Source organism: Lithobates pipiens, unplaced genomic scaffold (assembly GCF_037356315.1).
Source record: "Lithobates pipiens isolate NorthernLeopardFrog02 unplaced genomic scaffold, aLitPip1_a1.2 Scaffold_8, whole genome shotgun sequence".
NCBI lineage: Eukaryota > Metazoa > Chordata > Amphibia > Anura > Ranidae > Lithobates > Lithobates pipiens.
Window position 1 is genome coordinate 639,631,734 of NW_027507903.1, and position 20,365 is coordinate 639,652,098.

General features: G+C 44.3%; 1 protein-coding gene across 1 annotated transcript in view; it reads right to left on the bottom strand.

Annotated features, from left to right (window-relative positions):
• Positions 1 to 20,365, bottom strand: part of LOC143962431 (uncharacterized) — a 134,531-nt gene that overhangs the window by 77,670 nt on the left and 36,496 nt on the right. The window contains exon 4 of the mRNA XM_077471707.1: positions 6,279 to 6,446. Coding sequence (XP_077327833.1) covers positions 6,279 to 6,446 — 168 coding nt within the window. The remainder of the gene's footprint in view (positions 1 to 6,278; positions 6,447 to 20,365) is intronic.

Sequence of the window (20,365 nt, forward strand, 5' to 3'; positions counted from 1 at the left end):
TCAGAAGAGCATGTGATAAATTATTCAATGTTATATGATTTATTTTTTTGAGTCGATTGAAATGTTTCACATCTGAGTCCTCTAAAAGAATTGATTTGACAGATGTCACATTTTCTACAGGGGTAGAACCCATTCATGGTTGGGAAAAAAGAGATGGCTTTGGGGGGGATCTACCACATTCGGGGCAATTCTTTGACACAAGGAGGGTGCTCCTCTCAGGAAGAACAGGACCCAATACTTTATCATTCTTTAATAGATTCCAGTGTTTCTTGAGAATCTAACTGAAAAATGTTGGTTAGAATAACCAGTTACCAAAGAATAAGCAAATCTATGGTCCCCTACCATAGATTTGCTTATTCTTTGGTAACCTTTGATCGCCCTGTTGTTATTTATAGAGGAGCACCCTCCTTGTGGGTAAACATGGCCATGAGGGGGTATTGCACCAGGTTGAAGGTCAATTGAGCAATCATACGACTGGTGTGGAGACAAACTAGTGGCTTGACCTCTATCAAAGACATTGCAAAAATCGCTGTACTTCTCCGACATGGAGGAGAGTGAAGAGGTGCACAGAACCTTGGCTACCTTCTGGAAGCATGTCTCACTGCATTGTGGTGACCAGGAGAGAACCTCAGCATGGAGCCAATCAAATGAGGGGTTGTGCCTCTGTAACCAAGGATAACCAATAACCAGCGGAAACTTAGGTGAGCAAATAACTTGGAATTGGATTATCTCATGGTAAAGAGCCCCTACGGCCATGGACAATGGAATAGTCTCATAAGTCCCATGGGCAGGCTGTAGAGGTCTCCCATCAAGAGCCTCAAGGCAAATGGAGTGTCACGCAGCTGCAGCGGAATCAAGCTCTTTGATACAATGACAGCATCAATGAACAGGCCTGCAGCCACAGAGTCAATTAGAGCCTGTATCTTGATGGACAACTCAGCTCAAGAAAGGGTAACCGAAACAAGGGGCTTATCCTTCTGGATAACTGGGGATGAAACAACTCCACCTAAGGTCTGTCCATAACAGGACCTCAAGGTCCGGGCGTTCCCTGGATGGGTAGGACAAGACTGGTCACAATAAAGGCACAATCTCTCCCTCCTCCTAAGGGTTCTCTCATCTGCAGAGAGATGCGTGAAGCCCGCGTCCATGGGTTCATCTTCACAGACTGACTCGGTACCAGGAGGCATGGGAGGTGAGGAAGTTAAGGATGGAACTGCAAAGTTCAGAGACAAATATACAGGAGGCTTCTGCAAGAGATTCTTTCTCTGAGTCTGGAGTCAATGAGCATGGCAAATGTGATCAACTTCTCCAGCTCAGTGGGTATATCTCGGGCTGCTATCTCATCCTTGATGGTATCCAAAAGACCATGAGAAAAAACAGTCACAAGGACCTCATTGTTCCAAGCAACCTCTGCTGCCAGAGTACGGAATTCAATGGCGTAATCGGCAACAGTTCTCATACTCTGTTTGATGGACATGAGGCACTTGGCAGCAGAAGCAGAGCGTGCAGGAACATCAAATTCCCTTTTAAAGGAAGCCACAAACTCAAGTTAACTCAAGACAAAAAGTTTTTGTGTCTTCCATAGAAGGTTTGCCCAGGCCAAGGCTCTCTCAGACAGCAAAGATATCACGAAACCTACTTTGCTTCTGTCCGTGGGAAACACTTGGGGCATCATCTCAAAGTAAATCTCAACCTGGTTGGAAAACCCTCTGCATTGGACTGGATCGCCCCAAATCACTGGGGAAGCAGAGCGGAACCAGACATACAGTACCTCTTATAGAGGTAATACACAAGGCGGATGCCTGCACAGAGACTGGAGCAGCAGCAGGGATGGCCTACAACACAGGTTCTACCGGAGCAGCCACAGTGGGAGATTCCAGATGAGCCGCAAAATTTAGGAGGGTTTGTAAAGCCATAGAAAACTGACCCATGCGGTGATCCTGCTCATCCAATCTGGAAAATATATTACCAACAAGTGGATTGACTGCATCTTCTGAATTCATGCCCTTTGCCTACTGTCAGAAATTATGAATCAGACTGAGACAGAAGTACAGTTAAATCTCACTTGTTCAATAATAATAAACAAAAAGTAAACAAGGTAAACGTAGTCAAAACATAGCCAGAGTTCGGGAACCGAAACGGATAGTCAGACAAGCAAAAACGTCAGATAGACAGAGATGAGCGTAGTAGAACAGCAAGCAGGATCTGGAGCCAGAAAGAATGTCAGCCAAACAAGTCTTTAACAGGAATGCAGGAGAGCATCTCTAGACATGGACCAAGGCGAAGGCAGACATCATCTGGACTGGACAGTTTAAGTAGGCAGGACTGACAAGCAGCATATCAACAACAGGTGAGTCACTGTGGAGAGATAGGAGCTGCCAATTAGCCGACAGCTGAGCGGCCAGTTCAGAGAAGGAAGGGCTGAGCCCAGCCCTGACAACATCTCTGTGCATTACTGCACGTTTAATGCAGTATATTTCAGTGCATCACTGCACGCTTAATGCAGTATATTGCAGTGCATCAGTGCAGTTTTACTGCAGTATATTATAGTGTGTCAGTGGAGTGTGTCTGCATAGTGAGTACTCAGGTTAAAGTGCACCAAACACCACTTTCAATCTGTTTAGTGAAGTTGCCCGTGCTATCCAGTCACAGCATGCAGAGGAGGTGGTGTACTGGCTTACTAAACCATCCTCATCCTCCTCATCCTCCATCACCCAAGCAGAGACTAGTGCACAGTGCAGCTGCCAGAGCGGCTTATTCTGCCTCCTTATCCACAGCTATTCCAGCCATAGCCCCAGCATCAGGCATGGAGGAGTCAACTGAGTTATTTGAAGACAGGGCCAGCCACTTGCCCCTTGATGATGCACAGCCATTACTCGATTCATATGTTGGTTCTGGGGTTGAGGAATGCAGGAATGCAGGAATATGAGCCTACAGAGAGGGGAGATCACTGGTACACAAATTGGCAGTCATGTTCACTCTGCCACAGCATATTGCTAAGTTGTCTCCAGTGGTAATAAGGATGGAGGAGATGATGATGATGATGATGATGAGGTCACTGACACAACTTTGGTACCGGATAGAACAGAGGGTGAAAGTGAGGTTGAAGCACAACTCCAACAATGCAGCCTTTATGGATGAGTAGAGAGCAGCCACCCTATTCCATCACATTGTGGAGCTGTTATCTCCTGGCCCACTTCCCACAGCTCAGCTATCTGGGCCATTTTTAGTACATGTGCAGCTGATCACACTGTTGCAATTTTCCAACTTTGTCTCAAACACATCAAGCATGGCAAAAACACCAACAGTTTGGGTAGCACATGCTTGACAAGGCATTTAACCTCCCACCACTCAGCCCATTGACAAAGCCACACTAAACGGGCGCAAACATGTTCCTCCTCCTTACTCACCTCAGTCTGTCCCTGTTATACCTCATGGCCTCTCTGCAGCCTCCACTGACAGGGATGATGGTAAAGTGCAGGGTGTTCCAAGTTCTTGCAGCACATCTGCCAGTAGCACACCACCATCTGTAGACTATAGCTGGCAAATTTTTCTGCCTCAACTGCTGCAGCAAAAAACAAATATAGTCACTGCCACCCACATGCCCAGCATCTAAATGAAAGTTTGTCAAAGCTGCTGCCTTTACAACTTCTTCCTTTATATCCCGTGAACTTGCAGAATGTGCTGTACCACAATGGCAGGTTATCAGTCGCAGAAGATGAAATCTCTTGATACATGTCTCCCAGGGAAGTGCCTGGACCCCCATAACCATTGTATGTCCAATTACTTGCATATAACCCTTCAAATTAGGCACTTTTGATTTTTACAGTTCGGTCCCATAGACTTCAATGGGGTTCATTATTCGGTTCTGAACATTTGAGATATTCTGGTGCAGACCGAACAGGGGGTCTTTCGGCCCATCCCTAAGCAAAAGTTTACAGAGGAAGAAAAATTACACAGTTATAATTGTAAGCAAATGACATTCATTGTCAGCTTCTAAAAAATTACACAGATCCCTCCAAATGTCCCCCATAATACATAGCAGATCCTTGGAGAGGCCTGTCTGTTTTTTTTTTTTTTTTTTAAACACACAAAGCTGTCAATGACAGCTGTCAGTCATTCGCCGGCCAATTTAAAACGTTTTTTCCCTTGTAAATGTCAGCACTGCTGCAGCACTTTCTGTACATCACAGAGATGCCCCTTCACAGGCAGGATTATAACACCCACCAGGCATGTCATTTAAAGGAATTGGACATTTTTAATGTTTTTCTTTACGCAATTAAAAATCATTACTCCTGTTCAAATGGCATTTTTTTTAAACATGTTTTGCACTGTACATGTTCCCCAAGCACACGTATCTGCCCCAAGGCAAACAAGGCATTTGCTTTGTGTTGCATCCTCAGAGGGAAGCCCCCCAGGCGTCCCCACTATAACCCAAACACAGCTATAGCTCAGTCTTCCATTTCTGAGAGGTCGTCTATTGATGCTCTTCCATAACTGAGTGCCTGCTGTGGCTCGCACCTATCACAATTGCTGAGGCTCACACCTATTGGCTCTTACCTATCACAATCTCTGATCAGCTCTGTCCTAGAAAGCGGGCATTTTTAAAATGACAGATTTGTCTCCCACTGATTTTAATGGAGTTTGGGTTTGGCATACAAACAAAATGCTCTGCTGAGTGCACAGGGTGCGGTTTTGTTTTGTTTGTTTTCTTTGGTACATACCCCCCAAAGTCAGTGTTTGGCTTCCTATGCATCTTTTTTGACAATAGTTTGTATATTTGCCCCTCAAAAATAATGCATTGAATACCAAGATTCACCACCATACACTTTTGGGGAAAAGTTTGTATTTTCTAAATTTTGAGGACATTTCAATAAACTGGGCACAAATCATATCCAGGTAAATTCTCATCCCCAACAATTACATAATCTGACAAACTTTGAGTGAAAAATACAATATACTAAAATGTAAATTGAATTGTATGATGAGCTACTTACCAGTGACTTCTGAGTTCCCTCCGCACTCTGCAAAGTTTGTGTTGGATAATACAAAAGAAAATACAATTTAGTTTTCAGTTAAAGAGAAACTTTTTTTTTGTTAATTTTGTTTACAGTTTGTACTCTCCTGATTATCTATCTATCTATCTATCTATCTATCTATCTATCTATCTATCTATCTATCTATCTATCTATCTATCTATCTATCTATCTATCTATCTACCTACCTATCTATCTACCTATCTATCTATCTATCTATCTATCTAATACCTACCACCATATGACTAAAAGTATGTAGAACACTGCAGTATACAAAGACTTTAAGCCAATTATTCTCTTCCCAACTTATGACAACAATTTGAGGACATCTCTTTTCTCTTCCAGCATGACTGCACTAAGCCAGATCCATAGAGTGTCCTGTACAGAGTCCTGACCTCAACCCTACTGAATGCCTTTGGGATGAGTTGGAACCCTGATAATGAGCCAGTTATTTTTCCATTTCCCATTGCCCTTTAAGGGGGTTCTGATGCCAGGAGGTGGGGCAGGCTTTATGATCATGTTACCCCCGTGTTTCATTGTTGTAGTGATTACATGATTGGAAACCTCTAAATCACAAGTAGCGATCTGGGCTTTCCATTAGGCACCTGGGAACTGTGCTGTCCACTGATCAGTTATCCCAGCAACTTCTATGCTTTTTCTTACAAGAAGGGTTTATATGTCAGAGAATGCCCTGGAGGAGAGGGCAGCTCTCCTAAAAATGGAAATACTTTGAATGCTGCAGCTGAGTTCTGAGAATGTTAGTTATTTCTGGGTTTTGGTCTTCCTTGGTGACTGACTTAGCACTAGCATGCAGCAAGGAAAGATAGATCAAGGATAAAACTCCCGATCTGTAAACTGTTCAGGGTCTGTGTACTTGAAATAGTGAAGTTAGATGGTCATCCAGGCAAACAACATTTTCAAAAGAAAGGTCATTAATGACTCTTCCTCCAGGTTTCCTCTGGGTGGTGTAGACAGTGAGGGGGAGAAGGTTATGTTAAGGTGAGAGAGTCGGGACACAAACCTTGTATCAGAAAATGCCGTACCCCTGACATTGTGACATTGGAATATTGATGGAAAGTAGCACATTTGTTATAAATAAAAGGAAATGTAACAAACTTAATAAGATGATTCTGTAGAATTTGATGATCGGTCTACAATAGTGAGATCAGATCACCATGAGATAAACGTGCAGGTAAAATACTACATAACGAGAGTCAATATTGTCACCCTAGTGTCACTTACCTCCTCCGAAATTTCCCCATTCCCGTGTAAAGGCCTCAATACTGACATCCATGAGCACAAGACTCACATCGGGAGATTTCCTCAATATCACTTCTTTATGGGTAAATGAATGTCCAAGTGGAGTAACCAAGGATTCTAGAGACACACGTTCATATATGGGGAACTTCTCTGTAAAGCAAAAAGAGATATAAATAGTTTACATCTGAGCATGACTGCCAAGTGTAAGAAGACAAAATGCGGTTAGGGGCTGTATAGATAAAATACAAGGTTGGACATGGCTAGTATACAGGTAGAGGAGTGCTATACCTACCTAGACTAATATATGAGGAAGCCCAGATGAGCATCATGAGGGACATTACCTAACCAAATAATGGAAAATGACAAGTAAGGTGAAGAAGGAAAACAGTTCCTGCCTAGATTAACCACTTGCCGACCGCCTCACGATGATATACATCGGCAGAAGAGCTCGTACAGGCAGAATCACGTACCTGTATGTTGCCCTTTAAGAGACAGCCACTGGCAAGCTCCGTAATTGGGTCGCGGGTCCTGCGGGGATACCCACTATCACCTCACGGGGAGGAAGAACGGGGAGATGCTAATGTAAACAAGCATGTCCCCGCTCTGCCTAGTGACAGTGTCACTGATTACATCCCTGTGATCAGAGCAGAGATCAGTGATGTGTCACACATAGCCACACCCCCCCACAATTAGAAACACGCCCCGTGGGTGCGCATTGCTGCGATCGTTGTTGCAGGGTGTCAGTCTGACACCCCGCAACTACTTTCTCGGTAAAGAGTCTCCGACGGTGACTCTTTACCACGTGATCAGCCATGTCCAATCATCAAATAGGAAGAGACGGTGATCTTTTCTTTACTTGCGTCTGATGCGAGTAGAGGAGAGCCGATTGGCTGCTCCTCTGACAGGGGGGTCTGTGCTGATCGATTAGCCCCCCCCCAAGGGAGCCCACACTGAACCACCAGGGACGCCACCAGACAACCAGGGATGCCCAGCACCAGGTATGCCACCCTAGACCACCAGGGATGCCAATCAGTGCCCACAATGGATGCAAATCAGTGCCCACAATGGACATCATTGATTGGCATCCATCAGTACAAAACAATACAATGCTGCCTATCAGTGGCCATCCATGCCGCCTATCAGTGCCCATCCGTGCCGCCTATCACTGCCCATACATGCCAACTATCAGTGCCCCTCCATGCTGCCTATCAGTGCCCATCCATGCCCATCTGTGCTGCCTATCCATCCCCATCTGTGCCACCTATCCATGCCCATTTGAGCCGCTTATCCATGCCAATCCCTGCCACTGAGCAGTGTACATCCGTGTCGCCCATCAGTGCCACCTATCAGTGCCCATCATTGCCGCCTATCAGTGACACATATCAGTGCCCATCAATACCACCTCATCAGTGCCACTTCATTGGTGCCACCTCATCAGTGCCACTTCATTAGTGCCACCTCATCAGTGCCCATCAGTTTCGCCATATCAGTGCCCGCCAGTGAAGGAGAAAACTTACTTATTTACAAAGTTTTGAAACTGAAACAAAAACACATTTTTTTTTTCAAAATTTTCAGTCTTTTTTTATTTGTTTAGCAAAAATACCACCAAAAGAAAGCTCTATTTGTGGGAACAAAATGATAAAAATTTCATTTGGGTACAGTGTAGCATGACCGCGCAATTGTCATTCAAATTGCAACAGCGCTGAAAGCTCAAAATTGGTCTGGGCAGGAAGGTGTTTAAGTGCCCTGTATTGAGGTGGTTAAAATGTGGGCATGTCAGTGATTTAAAAAATAAGTTGGCTGTGCGTTTCTCTGGGAAATGAAGAATTTTATACATCAAAACTTTCCCATCATATTGCCCCATCAAAACAGCCCCATCAAAACTGCCCCATCATATTGCTACCATCAAAACGGCCCCATAATATTGCCCCATCAAAACTTTCCCAATCATATTGCCCCTTCAAAATGCCCTCCATCTACATTGCCCCCATCAAAATTGACCCATTATATTGCCGAAGTCATAACTGCCCCATCAAAACTGCCCCATCATATTGCCACCATCAAAATGACCCTAATCAAACAGCCCCATCATATTGCCCCATCAAAACTACCCTATCAAAATTGCCACCGACAAAGCTATCCCATCATATTTCCCCCATCAAAACTGCCCCCAAAATATTGCCTCATCAAACCTGCCCCCATCAAATTTTCCCCATCATATTGCCACCGTCAACACTGCCCCATCAAACCTGCCCCATCATATTGCCCCATCAAAACTACCCTATCAAAATTGCCACCGACAAAGCTATCCCATCATATTTCCCCCATCAAAACTGCCCCCAAAATATTGCCTCATCAAACCTGCCCCCATCAAATTTTCCCCATCATATTGCCACCGTCAACACTGCCCCATCAAACCTGCCCCATCATATTGCCACCATCAAAATGACCCCCATCAAACTGCCCCATCATACTGCCCCATCAAAACTGCCCTCATCAAATTTGCCCATCATATTGCCACTATCAAAACTGCCCCATCATATTGCCACCATCAAAACTGCCCCCATCAAAATGTCCCATCATATTGCCCCATCAAAATTGCCCCTATCAACCTGCTCCATCAAAACTGCCCATCATTTTGCCACCATCAAAAGGGCCCATCAAAACTGCCCCATCAAAACAGCTCTATCATATTGCCCCAGCAAAACAGCCCTCATCATATTGCCACCATCAAAACGGCCCCTATCAAACTGCTCCCATCAAAACTGTCCCATCATATTGCTCCCATCAAAACTGCCCCATAATATTGCCACTATCAAAATGGCCCCCATTAAGATTACCCATCATATTGCCACCATCAAAATTGCCCCGTCATATTGCCATCATCAAAACGGCCCCATCAAATTTGCCCCATCAAAACTGCCCTATCATATTGCCACTATCAAAATGGCCCCCATTAAGATTGCCCATCATATTGCCACCGTCAAAACTGCCCCGTCATATTGCCATCATCAAAACGGCCCCATCAAAATTGCCCCATCAAAACTGCCCCATCAAAACTGCCTTCATCAAATTTGCCCCATCAAAACTGCCCCATCATATTGCCATCATCAAAACTGCCCTATCATATTGCCACCATCAAAACTGCCCCATCAAACTTCCCCATCATATTGCCCCATCAAATTTGCCCCTATCAAACGGCTCCATCAAAACTTTCCATCATATTGCCACCATCAAAAGGGCCCCCATCAAAACTGCCCCATTAAATCTGCCCCATCAAAACTGCCCCAGAAAAACAGCCCTCATCATATTTCCACAATCAAAATGGCCCCCATGAAACTGCTCCCATCAAAAATGCCCCATCATATTGCCACCATCAAAACTGCCCCATCATATTGCCACTATCAAAACGGCCCCATCAAAATTGCTCCCATCAAAACTGCCCTCATCAAATTTGCCCCATCATATTGCCACCATCAAAACTGCCCCCATCAAAACTGCCCCATCATATTACCACCATCAAATCTGCCCCATATAAACAGCCCTCATCATATTGCCACCATCAAAATGGCCCCCATCAAACTGCTCACTTCAAAATTGTCCCATAATATTGCCCCCATCAAAACTGCCCCATCATATTGCCACCATCAAAACGGCCCCCATTAAGAATGCCCATCATATTGCCACCGTCAACACTGCCCCGTCATATTGCCACCATCAAAACTGCCCCATCATATTACCCCATCAAAACTGCCCATTATATTGCCACCATAAAAATGGCCCAAATCAAAGCTGCCCCATCAAAATGGCCCCCATCAAAACTGCCCCATCATATTGCCCCCATCAAAACTGCCCATCATATTGCCACCATCAAAACTGCCCCATCATAGTGCCACCATCAAAACTGCCCCCCATCATACTGCCCCATCAAAACTGCCCATCATATTGCCACCATCAAACCGGCCTACATCAAAGATGCCCCATCAGATTGCCCCATCAAAACTGCCCAATCAGAATTGCTCCATCAGAAATGCCCCATTATATTCCTCTATTAGTGATGAGCCAAACACCCCCCTGTTCAGTTTGCATCCAGAACATGCAAACAGGCAAAAAATGTGATCGAACACATGAACATCGTTAAAGTCTATGGGACACGAACATGAATAATCAAAAGTACTAATTTTAAAGGCTTATATGCATGGTATTGTCATAAAATGTGTTTGGGGACCCGGGTCCTACCCCAGGGGACATGTATCAATGCAAAAAAAAGTTTTAAAAACAGCCGTTTTTCCGGGAGCAGTGATTTTAATAATGATTAAAGTGGTTGTAAACCCTTACAAACCACTTTGACCTACAGGTAAGCCTAGATTAAGGCTTACCTGTAGGTCCAAGAAATATCTCCTAAACCTATATGGTTTAGGAGATATTTGTCCGAAAACAGGCACCGCTGTCTACACACTGAGCGCGTCATTCTCAACGACGGAGCTGTCGCGCGTGTCGGCTCCCGTGCGCATGCGCAGGAGTGACGTCATCGCGGCTTCGCCGAATGACAGCGGCGCAGCTACGAGACCCCACCAAGAAGATGGATGCGGCGGACTACAGGGGACAGCGGTGACTTCGCTGGCTCCTGTGTCAAGTAAGTGACACATAATGGGCTCCTATGCGATGCATAGGAGTCCATTATGCTTTATCTTTGCAGGGAATGAAAGAGGAAGTAAACTCATCAGGGTTTACTTCCTCTTTAACCACTTTGGTACCGCGCTATTGCTAAATGACGGCATTAGCGCGGACCTACATTTCCGGGACTGCGTCTATTGACGTTGTCCCTTGTACCAGCGGCCTGCGCGCCCCCCTGAGGGGCGCGCGCGGCGCGCTCTGTGATCGGCGAGTCCATGAGACTCGCCTGATCACCGATCCGTGAAAGGGGTCGATCCCGACCCCTTATCACATGATCAGCTGTCAGCCAATGACAGCTGATCATGTGATAGAACGGAGTCGGTAATCAGCCATTATTCCTCCTCGCGCTGACAGAAAAAAAAAAAGCCGATCACCGGCGGCCGTGATCGGGACATCAGTCCCGATCACGGCCAATAATGTAAGCGCTCACCTGCCCCCTGCCAGTGCCCACCTGCCCCCTGCAGTGCCAGTTTAATAAAAGTTAGTGCCCCCCGTCAGTGCCACCCAGCAGTGCCCACAGTGCCCCCCAGCAGTGCCCACAGTGCCACCCAGCAGTGCCACCCACAGTGCCACCCAGCAGTGCCACCCACAGTGCCACCCAGCAGTGCCACCCACAGTGCCACCCACATTGCCCACAATCTGCCTCAAAGGTGCTGCACCCCAGTGCCGCCCATCAGTGCCCAGCAGTGCTGCCCAGCAGTGCCGCCCATCAGTGCCCAGCAGTGCCACCTATCAGAGCCACCTATCAGTGCCACCTATCAGTGCCCATCAGTCCCATCTATCAGTGCCACCCATCCGTGCCACCCATCCGTGCCACCCATCCGTGCCATCTTATCTGTGCCCATCTTATCTGTGCCGCCTTATCTGTGCCCATCGGTGCCGCCTTATCTGTGCCTATTAGTGCCGCCTTAACTATGCCTATCAGTGCCCACCAGTGCAGCCTATCAGTGCCCACCAGTGCAGCCCATCAGTGCCCATCAGTGCCCACCAATGCAGCCTATCAGTGCTGCCTAATCAGCGCACTTCAATGAAGGAGAAAAATGACCCGTTTGCAAAATTTTAGAACAAACTATTAAAACATGATTTTTTTTTTTTTTGCATCTTTTTTTGTTTGTTTAGCAAAAAATAAAACTCCGAGCTGTAACTAAATACCACCAAAAGAAAGCTCTATTTGTGGGAAAAAAATGATATAAATTTCATTTGGGTACAGTGTTGTATGACCGCGTAATTGTCATTCAAAGTGCATCAGCGCTGAAAGCTGAAAATTGGTCTGGGACTGAGGGGGGTTTAAGTGCCCAGTAAGCAAGTGGTTAAAGTGAAACAATAAAAGTGTAATATTCCTTTAAATTTGTACCTGGGAGGTGTCTATAGTATGCCTGTAAAGGGGCGCATGTTTCCCATGCTTAGAACTGTCTGACAGCAAAATTACATTTCAGGCCCTTTAGGTCTGGTATGGATATTAAGGGGAACCCCGTGCCAAAAAAAAAAAATTGGCGTGGGGGTCCCCAAAATCCATACCAGACCCTTCAGGACCCTTCAATATCTTTTGATATTCAACTTTCCTACAAATTTGTGGACATCCATATAGGTCTGAAATGTATTCAACCCACGAGGGGTGCAAACTTCAGACCCTTATCTAACACAAACTTTTCAGAATCGGTGAGGACCGCTGTACTCAAGTTGAATATCCCATCCCCCATCAGGGCCTTTCTTTTTAGCTTGTAGCCTTTTTCCTCTTCTGGATACTCTATTTCGTCCCCCGATCGCTTGGAACCCTGATATTGGGTTTGTGAAAACTCCAATGTTGGTTACACTGATTAGATGGACATTGCCATATTTTGATCAATGACCTTGTTCTGAATACCGTCCTTCCTGTCAAGCCACAGGTTGTCTACAAGGAGCTCCTTCTATTAGGGGCAGAGTGGCACCTAATATTTTAGATCCACCACTTATCAAAAGAGATTTTTTTTTTGAGAATTGAACTGGGTTTGATCAGTGTAGGAGGTGCAGGGTTTGCTTGTTGAGTGGGTGCACACACAGAAGGACCCATAAATGTAAATCATCTAGTACCCTGAAGGAGTTTGACATTAAGACTTTTATCACATGCTCCACCGAGGGGGCCGTATACCTGCTCCAGTGCCCATGTGGGCTGCAGTATGTGGGCAGGACTAAGCAGGCCCTCTCGGTAAGGCTTAATGAGCATGCAGCCAATATCATCCATGGTTTTCCCAAACATCCAGTCTTGAGACACTACCTGGAAGCTCATAATAAAGATCCGGCTAAGACTATTTCTCTTGGTATTGATCGTTACACTCCTCATTGGAGAGGTGGATCCTTAGTACGGGGAATCTCAAGACTTGAGATGGCGTGGATTCATAAAATAAAATGCTACACCCCTTTTGGGATGAATGTGGACACTGACTTAAATGCTTTTATTGATAATTCCTAATACAATTTGATTTCAAATAATCTTTGTGAACTTGCTGTGAAGCCTCAGTGGCCATATCCATTGAGTCTATTTTTTTTTTTTTATTTAGTTTATTTGGAATATATTTTTTAATTTTTGTACTGGGCTATGCAATATTGTATTATTTGGAGGATGGCGATTTGGGGCCATTTCTCAGTAATATAGTTGCGCATTGTGGTACGAGCTTCTGTTGGCACAATGTCTGCTGGTAAATGATATTGGTGGAGGGTGTTGTGGGTGGGATGGCTGGGCTTGAACTAGCATCCATCCCACCAGAGAACACTGTTTGGTGCTCTTTGCATTAATAGTGGTGCCACTTAATTATACATACCCCTATTAGTAGTGTGGACATTACACTATGACTGCACATTATGGGCTATGGGATAATCGGTTTTATTTCACTTATTTTGTTGGGTGTTTGGTTTATACGTTTCTGTAGATTTCATCTTCTTTGGGGTAGGACATTGGGATTGTAATTATCCATTGTCCCACTAGATGTCACTGAGGAGTTCTATCCACATTTATATGTGATGTTACGACTGTGGATACGGACGAATAGCCTGATCCACAGATGACATTTCATGCATATATATTTTTCCAGTTTATAATTTCCTTTTTCTATTTTTCATTTTTGGAATAGTTATATTTAATTAGTCGATATTTTTAATAATCAATTTATTTTAAATAGGGTATTAATTGTTTATTTGTATATTGTATTCTGGCGAATCAGCTAATTTGGATGGGCCGCTTATGCTTCACAGAGAGGTTTGGTTCTATTGGGTTTTATTTTAAGCGATGAGTCAGTGCATCGCCTGGTCCCCATGAATAAGTCTTTTTACGACAAAATGTACATTGGGAGGCAGACGTGCTGACGCCATCGCGATACAGCGTAGGGGTGGACGGGCGATTGCATGTCAGCCGGCACTTATTATGGGCTTTATTACTGCTTTGTATGTAAGTGCAATTCTTTATTTTTATTAAATATTTGCTATATGGAATTATGCTATGGTGAGTCTTCTTTCCATTTCTCTGGGATCTCGAGTATTGCCTATTTGCTTCACCTGCTGAGGTTGACGTTCCCGGCCTGTCCTATTCAATAAGAGAGCCTATTGTGACCATGGTCGGAGGAGGTGTTGCAGAGATTTGTTATGGGCATGAAATCGCTTGCCTTTTGGTAAGCGCATATTTTGTGTGGTGGTGGTCACGATCTTTGGTGTTTTTTGGCTGCATGGAAGATTAGATACTTATCATCATTTATTAATGTCTATGAATTTTCACTGTATATTTATAATTATTTATTCATTTTTCACTGGACTATTTTCACTTCACTGGACCTTTTTTATCACTTCACTGATATTTTTTTGTTATTTATTTCATTATTCACACTTGGTATTGGTTTATAATTCACCCATATAAATTATGTAATGTTTGATTTATTAGAGGGGTTGATAAGGTTTTTTAAAATTATCATGGTAATCAATTCATTATTTCTAGGTGTTTTTACTTAATCGATACACATCACTCAATTCATGTGCGCAGCTTTTTCCTTTGGTTAATTTATTGTGTTTACCTGTATCTTGTACAGTAAATTGAGCTGCAGCCATTTTATTTCATTGGGCTTCAGAAGGCCAGTGTACCCAGAAGTGATTTACAGTATCTCACAAAAGTGAGTACACCTCTCACGTTTTTGAAAATATTTTATGATATCTTTTCATGTGACAACACTGAAGAAATGACACTTGTCTACAATGTAAAGTAGTGAGTGTACAGCTTGTATAACAGTGTAAATTTGCTGCCCCCTCAAAATAACACAACACACAGCCATTAATGTCTAAACCGCTGGCAACAAACGTCAGTACACCTTTAAGTGAAAATGTCCAAAATGGGCCCAAAGTATCAATATTTTGTGTTTCCACCATTATTTTCCAGCACTGCCTTAACCCTCTTGGGCATGTAGTTCACCAAAGCTTCACAGGTTGCCACTGGAGTCCTCTTCCACTCCATGAACATCCATGCAGGTGGATGTTAGAGACATTGCGCTCCTCCAACCTCCGTGTGAGGATGCCCCATGGATGCTCAATAGGGTTTAGGTCTGGAGACATGCTTGGCCAGTCCATAACCTTTAGGCCCCTTTCACACATGTGGACATTATGTCCGTATTTCATCCATCCGTTTGCGGATGAAATACTGACATACATGCATTCCTATGGGATATCGTCCGCCTCCGCAATTGTCCGATTCTGCAGACGGAGGAAACTCCTATTTTTCTATCCGTTTGCAGAGCGGATCGGATGAACACGGACAGACGGTCCGTGCTCATATGATCCCCCATAGAGGAGAATGGAGAGCTGACAGTGTGCCGGGACCGCCCTGTTATCCGCCGGCTCAGCGGGGACAATGGAGCGATCCCCGCTGAGCAAGCGGATCATCACGGGGCGGATCATTACTGATCTGTCCCATGTGAAAGGGGCCTAACCCTCAGCTTCTTTAGCAAGGCAGTGGTCAAATTGGAGGTGTGTTTGGGGTCATTATAAGGTTGGAATACTGCCCTATAGCCCAGTCTCTAAAGCAAGGGGATCAAGCTCTGCTTCAGTATGTCACATAATGTCAACAGAATGTTGGCATTCATGGTTCCTCAATGAACTGCAGCTCCCCAGTGCCGACAGCACTCGTGCAGCCCCAGACCATGATACTTCCACCACCATGCTTCACTGTAGTTTTTGTACTCCTCACCTGGTTTCCGCCACACACGCTTGCCATCATCTGAGCCAAATACATTTATTTTGGGCTCATCAGACCACAGTACATGGTTCCAGTAATCCATGTCCTTAATCTGCTTGTCTTCAGCAAACTGTTGGGCTTTCTTGAGCATCATCTTTAGAAGAGTTTTCCTTCTGGGACGAAAACCATGCAGTTCAATTTGATGCAGTGTACAGTGTATGGTCTGAGCACTGACAGGCTGAGCCCCCTCCCCTTCAACCTCTGCAGCAATGCTGACAGCACTCATACTTCTATTTCCCAAAGACAATCTCTAGATATGACACTGAGCATGTGTACTCAACTTCTTTGGTTAACCATGGCGAGGCCTGTTCTGAGTGGAACCTGTCCTGTTAAACATGTAATGCCCATTAGTGCTGCCTCATGATGGCCACTGTGGTGCAGCTCAATTTCAGGGTCTTGGCAATCTTTTTATAGCCTAGGCCAGGGATATGCAATTAGCGGACCTCCAGATGTTGCAAAACTACAAGTCATTTACATTGTTATACAAGCTGTACACTCACTACTTTACATTGTAGCAAAGTGTCATTTCTTCAGTGTTGTCACATGAAAATATATAATAAAATATTTACAAAAGTGTGAGGGTGTACTCACTTTTGTGAGATACTGTAGGTGGAGCCATGTCCGACCCTGACTTCTTATGTGTCACAGACAAACTGCAAAGTGGACCTTCTGAGCTATCTGCCCATTTGGAAAGGGGGCTAGCCCAAAAAAGGGGCTGAGGTGCAAATCTTCACCAGAGCACACCACAAGGACTAATGGACTTTCCTGGTGGGTGTACCAAGTTATGGCCCTTGGGCATACCTGTGCAGATGACAGCTGAGCAGGGATAGAACCAGAGCATGGTACAAAGTCAACAAGCAATTTCAGAAATGAGGACAGACCAAAGGTCAGACAGCCAACAAGTGTAGTCAAATACAAGCTGAAGTTGATAACTAGAGAAGCAGAAATTTAGAAGCTCAGGAACTAACATGAACTGGAGCTTAGGGCTAGGAAATAAACCTATTGTTTATGCAAGTGGTCCCCAAACTATGCCTGCCGACAAAATGTGGCCCTCTACAAGATTTGAAGCAGCCCACAGCTAGTAATATAATAATAAAAAAAAATTGTGCTTAGTGTAAAAATAGTTTCCAGAGCAGCGCTCACCACTCATCTGAATACATGATGATAAACAAATTAAATACACAAATAATAAGTGTGCATCCAAACAAATCACAAATATTATATAAATGTGTAAAAAAAAGTCCAGAAAAATCAATATAGAAAAAAAAAAACAGGAATTAATTGTTATGAGTCCATCAAATAAATAATAGTATGAAAAATTACAGCCTTCCACTGTTGAAGTAAACACTTCTTGAAAAAATAGATGTGAACACCTTGTGCCCTCCACCACAAATATGAGCCTCTTACCGGACGGCAGAGGGGGGGGGGGCTGACTGGGGCTATAGCCCCAAGTGGGCCACAAAAAAGCCCGGGTCTCGGTCTTAACAAAGACAATTATTAGCCCTGGGTCTCAAGGCCTGGGGTTACGTGGGAACTTGTGGCTATTGGCCGCCTGCTGCTGGGCTGCCTCTGAACGGAAGGGGGAGCGCCAGAGGCATTGATTTACAAAGCGGGGATCTCCATTTCCAGCTTACCCGTCGAATGACATACAATGTCCCGCCTCCTGGTCCAGCTGAGCTCATATGATGGACGTCACACTGGCCCAATCATGAGCACTTGTGGGGCTGCATTGATGGGCACTGGTGAGGCTGCATTGATGGGCACTGATCAGACTGCATTGATGGGCACTGGTGAGGCTGCATTGATGGGCACTGGTGAGGCTGCATTGATGGGCACTGATCAGGCTGCATTGATGGGCACTGGAGAGGCTGCATTGATGGGCACTGGAGAGGCTGCATTGATGGGCACTGGTGAGGTTGCATTGATGGGCACTGGTGAGGCTGCATTGATGGGCACTGATCAGACTGCATTGATGGACATTGGTCAGGCTGTATTGATGGGCACTGGTGAAGCTGCATTGGTGGGCACTCATGAAGTTGCATTGATGGGCATTGGTGACGCTGCATTGGTGGGCACTGGTGAGGCTACATTGGTGGGCCACCAAAAGCTCAGCTATGAGTGGTAAACCAGGATATGGAAACACCTCTGATAGAACAACTTGATCCAGTTCTATAAATGATCCACAATGAACGGTGGATAGGGGGGATAGTTTTGTAGTCCCCACCTCCGCCCCAGATAATACCGCAGACCTCAACATGGTCAACCTATCCTCCTACAATCTTGACCCTACTGAAATCCAAGTTCTGGTTTCTGCCCAAACCAAAACTTGGACAAGTTTGAAGTCCTTAAAGACCTACAATTATTCGCAGGGAAATTGATCTTGAAACAATTATACTCCAAAGAGACCCCAGTTAAGCCTGACTTTGAGATACAGGAACTTAAAGCTCTTGATAATCTTATTGAACTACTAGAGGAAAATGATCCCCCTGATCTAATTGATCATATTGACTTGGAACATCTTCTGGGTCGTTTGGACCAGTCCGAACCACCAATAGTTCCCCAAATTACACTGAAAAATAAATCTGACCATTTTCCACCTTTAAGCACTAATACTAATGTTTTGGCATTTGTCAAACTCACTTGTAAGGAAATTAGCCAAATTGATACAACACACGTTGAATGTGATAATCTATCCATGGTTGAAAGATGGGCATTGAAACCTTTAGCAAACAATACATACATAACAATTAAACCATCTGACAAAGGTGGAAATATAGTAGTCATGGATAACACTTTCTATATTGAAATGTGTAATAAGATTTTGAACAACAAGGACTGGTATAAAAAGATTTCCGGGGGGATTGTTGCAAGATTTCATCAGGATTTTTACAACCTTGTGGTCCATGCACGGTCTACCAACAAAATTAACAAAAATGATTGGGATTTCATAAGAACAAAAAACCCTCGCACATGAATGTTCTACCTACCAAAACGGCATAAGAGTATACATAACCCCTCTGGTCGCCTCAATAATTTCAGGCAACAGTAACATTTAAGCTAAATTGAGCGAATGGGCTGATGAACATCTACGTCATTATGTAGCAAAGTTACCTAGCTATATCCAAGATACTATGAAATGATTACAAAGTATCAACGGCATTTGCATTCCACCCACTGCCAGATTTGTGGCAGTGGATGCGGAAGCATTGTATAGCTCAATCCCCCATGACAAGGGGCTGGTCTGTATCAGAAACATCCTTTCCCGTGATGTAGGGATGGATCCATCTACCAAGGACTTCATTTTGGAAGCCCTGAAATACATTCTCCATCATAATCACTTCGTCTTTAATGGTTCCCACTTCCTCCAGGTTCAGGGTGAGACGATGGGGACTTTGTGTGCCCCATCCTACGCCTATCTGTACCTGGGGGAGTGGGAACAAGCCATAAATAATGATGAAAATTTTAGTCTACTCATGGGAAATGTGTCAATGTGGGCACGCTATATTGATGATGTACTATTAGTTTGGAATGGCCCTGTGGAGCTGCTGAATTCATTTTTGATAGGGCTCAATCATAATGAGTTCAATTTGAATTTTATGCTGACCCACGATAAGTCCAGTATCACATTTCTGGATGTGACCATCCAGAAGGATGAAAGAGGATACTTGAGTACTAGCCTACACAGGAAACCCTTAGCTGGTAATTCCATTTTACAAGCGGACATCTTTCATTTCTTATCAATTCTATTCCATACGGCCAATATTTAAGAACAAGAAGAAACTGCTTGGATGACGGCTTTTAAAAAGGAAGCAGACTCTTTGAGAACGAGACTTCTAAGTCATGGATATTCGAAAACATGCCTAAAGAAGGCCTACAATAGGGCATGTACTAGAACGAGAAATTATTTACTATACAATCCATCATCTAAAAATAAAAAGGGAAATCCGATCTCAATCATCACAGGTTATTCCAATCAGCATAAAAAGGTCAAAACAATAGTCCAAAAGTACTGGCACGTTCTAACCATGGACCCCGTGATTGGTCCATTTGTATCAGATATCCCCTCTTTCACTTTTAGAAAGGCTAGGTTGCTTCGGGACCATCTGGTGTTGAGTGAATTTAAGGAGGATGGCCAAAGGGACCC